At 58.9% G+C, this 6,294-nt stretch overlaps 1 protein-coding gene across 1 annotated transcript in view; it reads left to right on the top strand.

The window, feature by feature from the left end:
• Window positions 1-2,809, top strand: part of IQCE (IQ motif containing E) — a 31,426-nt gene extending 28,617 nt beyond the window's left edge. The window contains exon 22 of the mRNA XM_010833241.1: window positions 2,082-2,809. Within this exon, the coding sequence (XP_010831543.1) occupies window positions 2,082-2,209 (128 nt within the window). The 3' untranslated portion in view covers window positions 2,210-2,809. The remainder of the gene's footprint in view (window positions 1-2,081) is intronic.
• Window positions 2,810-6,294: the final 3,485 nt, after the last annotated feature.

The raw sequence follows: 6,294 nt of genomic DNA, 5'->3' as shown, positions 1-6,294 counted from the left end.
CATACAGATTCCTCAGGAGGCAGGTCAGGTGGTCTGGTATTCCCATCTCTTGAAGAATTTTCCACAGTTTGTTGTGATCCACACAGTCAAAGGCTTTGATGTAGTCAATGAAGCAGAAGTAGATGTTTCCTGGAACTCTCTTGCTTTTTTGATGATCCAACAGATGTTGGGAATTTGATCTCTGGTTCCTCTGCCTTTTCTAAATCCAGCTTGAACATCTGGAAGTTCACCGTTCACGTACTGTTGAAGCCTGGCTTGGAGAATCTACAGCCTTCTAGAGCTAACACCCAAAAAAGATGTCCTTTTCATTATAGGGGACTGGAATGCAAAAGTAGGAAGTCAAGAGATACTAGAGTAACAGGCAAATTTGGCCTTGGAGTACAGAATGAAGCAGGGCAAAGACTAATAGAGTTTTGCCAAGAGAACACACTGGTCATAGCAAACACCCTGTTCCAACAACACAAGAGAAGACTCTACACATGGACATCACCAGATGGGCAACACCGAAATTAGACTGATTATATTCTTTGCAGCCAAAGATGGAGAAGCTCTACACAGTCAGCAAAAACAAGACCGGGAGCTGACTGTGACTCAGATCATGAACTCCTTATTGCCAAATTCAGACTTAAATTGAAGAAAGTAGGGAAAACCACCAGACCATTCAGGTATGACCTAAATCAAATCCCTAAGTGACAAATAGATTCAAGGGATTACATCTGATAGACAGAGTGCCTGAAAAACTATAGACAGAGGTTCGAAGTTCATGACATTGTACAGGAGGCAGTGATCAAGACCATCCCCGTGAAAAAGAAATGCAGAAAGGCAAAATGGTTGTCTGAGGAGGCCTTACGAATAGCTGAGAGAAGAACAGAAGCTAAAGGCAAAGGAGAGAAGGCACGATATACCCATTTGAAGGCAGAGTTCCAAAGGATGGCAGGGAGAGGCAAGAAAGCCATCCTCATTGACCTGGAAGCCCCACGTTTGACGTCGCCCTCTGTCCGGCTCAGTACCCCCCGGCTCTGTTAGAGCCGGGACAGCCACCTTGGACATTCCCTCCCAGACCTCACTCATCAAGCTCCCCACGCCGGCACGTTTTCCTCCAGAACCCAGTTTCACTCTGATGTCAGCAGACCTCACGCTGGGTGACCTTTAGAGGCTTCGATCAGGGCTGAAGTGTCTGTTTGTGCCGCCTTTTTCTCCTCTCCTTAAACGTGTGTCATTTTGAAGCGGCCGCTGTCCCTCCTGCCTGATGGGCACCTTCGCAGGTCTCTGTCAGGCCTCCTATTCACATGAGGAAGCAGTCTCCATGAAAACTGGACAGTGAGTGCCTCTCTGATCTGATTGTGAGAGTATTTTTAAAGGAAAATAACTGAAGATAACCTCGAAAACTGATGTTTTTAATTTCAGAAGCTTCCACTTTAATCATTTTCTTGAAAGTTACAGAGAAAAAGCTGGCCCGTCACAGCATGTGCAGAGCGGCTGGGCCGTAATTTCCTCCCTTCTTTTATCTCAGATCGGGGATCGGCGCCTCTTTTATTCCACTCTGCGGAGCAGTGAGAGCAAGGCGCCCCGGCCCCTCCCTCGCTCCCTATCCAGGGGCCATGGAGGCTGGAGGTGGTCTGCAGGGTGGCCCGCAGGCAGTGCCCCAGCCTCGCCTCAGCTGGGGGATGGAGAGCGTAGTCGTGTGTGGGAAAAGGAGTGGATGGTCACAGTGGTCCCCAGATCTCCCGTCCAGTCCCACCCCCTCCTCCTCAGGGCTCATGTCCTCCTGCGGACGCTGGGGCCACCGGCCACCAGACCCCTGGACTCTGCCAGAAGGGCGAGTCCTGGAGAATTCCCGCCACAGCCCCTCCCTTTCGTGGGTGCCTTGCCAACCTGCTGGTGCTGAGCGTGGGGGTGGGGCTGTGCAGCGGGCAGCGGGCCGGTCGTCCACCCAGGGGCCCCGAGCGTGGTCGTGATGCCCCCTGTCTCTGTTTCAGCAGAGTCCCCTGTCTCGGGGGGTGGCTGTGCAGTGGGGAGCGGGCCGGTCGTCCACCCTGGGGCCCCGAGCGTGGCCTTGACACCCCCCGTCTGTGTTTCAGCGGAGCCCCCCGTCTCGGGACTGCAGCCCATGGCACCCACACCCGCGGAGGATGTGAACTCCGACGACTCCGACGAGATCGTCCTAGCACCGTCTCTGCCCACGAGGAAGAGCGCCTGCCTGCCCTAGGCCCTGGGCTGGCCTGCATGCCGTGACACCCGTCAGGGACGCCGGGCTCAGAGGACAGGCTAAAGATTGGAGAGTAATGTATCTTGTTAGGAAAAGAACGCTACCTGCTGGACACCTCGGCCTTCCCTGCCTCTTCTCTCTGTTTGCCCCTTTGCTTGTTTGTTGAAGGGATCCAAGGCCTTTCCTTTACCTTTGGGAAGGGGTCGCCCTGTTCTGACCCCTGGCTGCCCCTCCCGCGGTGGTCTTCAGAGCCCACAGACTTCCTCCCCGTACTAGAGGGCTGCAGGGAGCCCACAGAGACGGTCTGCATGGCCCCTTCGGGCCCCTGTGGCCGAGACATGGACAGCACCGTCGACGGCGCTCCATCACCCTCCGGACGGCTCTGCCAGCGGGTCAAGCTGGACGCACCTGCTGTGCCTTTTGGAAGAGCGAGTGAGCAGGAGACAGGCCTACAGTCAGGGAAGTCTCTCCATTCCTGAGACAGAACGCAGTTCCGGAGACGTCGGCAACATCAGGGCCCCCAGATGGCCCATGTGCCTCACCCCCCCACACACAGGCTCTTCTGCCACTTTCCCTTGGGGCACTGATCCCAGTCAGGGGTTGGGGGTAGGTTGGTCACTGAGTGGAATAAGCCTTAAAAAAATACCAAATTACAGTCACAGAAGCAGCATCAAGGCCGCTTCTACAGCACACAGCTGGTGCAGGGGGGTTGCTGTCCCCCAAGCCCAGCGGCAGGTGCTACAGACTCCGTGGGGCTGCCCCGCGCGCCCACCGCATGCAGACCCCAGCTCTGAGGGGCCGCAGCCTGGGGCGGGAGTGGACATGAGGGCCTTTTAGGAGCTCGGGTCTGCTTCCTGTCTGGGAGATCAGCCCTGGCTGACGGGGGGAGCCTAAGGGCGTCCAGGCCCCCAACCCCCAGGGCTGCTGCCCAGCCTCTCCCGGGGCGGGCCGTGCAGCTCAGGGAGGGCTGACGGCACAAAGCCGGCTCTCAGCTGAGCCCAGGGGCCTGCCCACACCCTGGGTCTCGTCCCCGCCGACCCCCAGCCCCCCCACCTACAGCTCCTGGTGTTGAACCTCAGGGGCTCCGGCTCAGACGTGTCCTCCTCTCAGGAATCTCTTGGCCCTCCTCTTGGTGGTCAGAAGCTTCTGGCTCCAGCACCGACGAGGTGTGTGGCCCAAGGAGCCTGTGTGGTTCTGGCTCATGCGTGCGGCAACCTCCCAACCCAGCCCCGTCCACCCCGGGTCACTCGGGGGACCCCGGCCCCCTTTACCGCTTAGGTATTATTCATACCGTAGCTTGAGAAAACGCCGGCTGGGGACCGGGCTTGAGTTATTTTTTTCTTTATTTGGCCCTGAGCCGCCAAATCCACTGTTTTCCGTCTGTTTCCCCATTGGACTGATGGCTCACGCGGCTGGATTCCGGCTGACCTCTGCCCTGTTTCGTCCACTGGGTCCGCTGCTCCTCTTGGTGCCGGCTCAGCTGAGGCCCGTAGGAGGCACCCAGAGGTGGTGGGGGCAGTGCCCGTGGGCCTGCTCGTCCCCAGGGGTCCTGCTCCCCAGAACCCACTCAAAACCGGGTGTTTCAGCTTCAGTGCTACTTAGGAGCCCAAGGCTCTGGGCCCTGCAGCAGAGATCACCTTCAGGACACCACCACCACCGCCCCAGGGCCTGGAGACCAGGCCGTGTGCAGCAGGCTAGCCATCAGCAGAGCTGGGCGAAGTCAGCCCCCGAACCCGAGTTTTACAAGAAAATGGCCCTGAGGATTGTAAACGCGTAGATGCTTATGCTCCTTGCGTCCGGCAATGTTGATGTAGGAAAAGTGGAGTCTTGCAGCCAGCTCAGTGAACGGCTGACCGCAAGGCTGTGACCCTCTGACACTGTGCGGCTCCGTCCCCTGGGGAATGCCAGGTGCCCGCGGGCTTGCAGGGCCCGGGGCTCAGGCTGGGGTTCTAGGGCCTGAGCGGCACAGGAGCAGGGCCTGGGCTAGAGGGCCGCCTCCCACGGTGCCCGCCTCCCGCGGTGCCTGCCTGCCTGGCGTTGCCCCACCAGGGCGCCCCGTAGACGGACCAGAGCGCTGGTCCCAGCAGCAGGACCAAGTGCGTTAGGAAAGGGACAGCCACCAGCTCAGGTTGACCGGGGCCAGTGCTGCAGAGCTCTGCTTCATTCTTGAGCAGTAAATACCCTCTGGGAAAGCCACATTCACCCTCAAGGTCTGAATATTTAAAATCCGCGAGAACCCACCTAAGCCAGTTCAATCCCTGCTGTGGTTTGGGAAGCAGTGTTCGGTCTTAGAAGTTCTGAGGACCAGAGGGTGGGCGTACACAGCTTCTCCGGGTCGGCCGGCTGCTGCCCCAGGACTCGGGGGTGGGGGGAGTGGGGGCTCCCCGAGCTCCCCGGGGTCTGTCAGCAGCTAATAGAGCCAGGCGAGCCTCCTTCAGGGCCAGAGGTCTCACTCGTCAGGGAGTCGCAGGGTGACGCCAGCACGCGCAGCCTCCATGGGAGGGGCGCCATCACTTGTCCCCAGTGACGGCCGTGTAGTTTCCCGACCTTACGCGTAACTTATCCGTGAACCTTTGGAAGGGATCAGGTTTCCCTCTGCGCGGTATCGGCTTTTGTAAATAAACGTTGTTTGGCGGGTCTTTGTCTGGACTGCCCCGCAGACCTGTGGCTTTTCATGCACAACCCTCGGGGGTGCAGTCACCAAGGCTCCTGGGCTTCCGTGCACGGCACAGGCTTGGGGGTGGGGGCCCCGCAGTCAGCTTCCTGCCGTGCAGCCTCTGCTGTCTCTTCGGATTTCTCCTCCTCACTTGTGAGCGAGGGCATGAGCATCACAACGTGAAAATGAGGGGGGTTTCTCCCCCTCAGTCTTTAATTTTTGTTTTAGGAGCAGAGGAGGAATAACTTACTTAGGAATCACACAAATGCCAAGGACCCCTCAAAAAGCTGACTTCTAGAAAAATAACTGTTTTCCAACATTTTGTGGGAAAATCTCAGCACGAGGTGCACCTGTGTCTTGGCTTGCTCGCGGTGGCTTGCCGGGCCCTTGAACTTGTCTGAAGCCCTTCCAGGGCTGGCTGGTTGGCTCCAGCGCCAGCCCGAGCCAGTCACCCTGTGCCCTGTGGGCAAGCCGTTCATTTGGGAGACTTGGTGCTGTCAGAGGAGCGGGCTGGGCTTCAGGAGGCTCCAGCAGAGGAGAGCAGGGCTTGTCAGACCTCAGCCTGGCCACGAGCCTGCTGCACCCACTCTTGCGTGAGGCTGGGGTCCGGCAGCAGAGAGGCAGCCTCGAGGGGAGGTGGTGGGAGGAGAATGGAGTATGCCCCGCCCCAACAAGAAGAGAGGCGGCACGCGGGTGTGAACCTGTGGACACACACGTATGCACACACACGGGACCCTCTCCTGACGCCTTCCAGCTCTTCACTTTCGAGGTGGCCCCAGTCTGGTCTGCCAAGGAGCACCTGAGCCTCGCTGGAGGCTGCGGGCCCCTGCCAGGATGATTTTAAATACAAGGTTCCTCAAAGTCACAGAGGAACAGAGAGAGGAAATGTCGGAACGCAAACCCCTGGTTTCTTTCAGCTGTCGTTGGGTCAGAGTGTGAATGTGGGGTGAGGAACCGGTCGCCAGCTCGTGGCCTCTGGCCAGTGCTGCCTGTCCTGCCTGGAGCCACATTAGACGGTCCTGCCTGGGGCCCTGGGGGAACGTTTCCATGGTGCCGTGTCCTTTCTGAATAGGGAGACAGGGAGCCCCTGAGCTATTCGCTAATGAAGCCCAGAACAGCCCGGATTCAAAGCAGCGGGTCCAGTGTGTGCCAGGGCTCCCGGCTGCATCCAGGCGGCCTCCTGGCCCCTCCCTTCCAGCCGGGCTTGCAGGGGTGAGAGCTGGCAGCCTGGGGGTAGGGGGCTGTGGGCGCAGTGTGTGGAAACGGCAGAAGGCTGCTGTCCCTGCTCACAGCAGCCTCGTCCACTGGCGTCCGTCTCAGAGGGTCTCCTGCTCAGCGTAGGGACGGCCCCTCTCTCTGCAGCTGGGGACCCAGGGGCCCCTCCCCGAGCACCCTGGCCCGTACCGACCCTTCCTCCGCTTGTCGGTCA

The sequence above is a fragment of the Bison bison genome, unplaced genomic scaffold (genome assembly GCF_000754665.1).
Source record: "Bison bison bison isolate TAMUID 2011002044 unplaced genomic scaffold, Bison_UMD1.0 scf7180017845289, whole genome shotgun sequence".
Classification (NCBI taxonomy): Eukaryota; Metazoa; Chordata; class Mammalia; order Artiodactyla; family Bovidae; genus Bison; species Bison bison.
The sequence above is the reverse complement of the archived record's forward strand: the minus strand, read 5'-3'. Positions and strand labels throughout refer to the sequence as shown.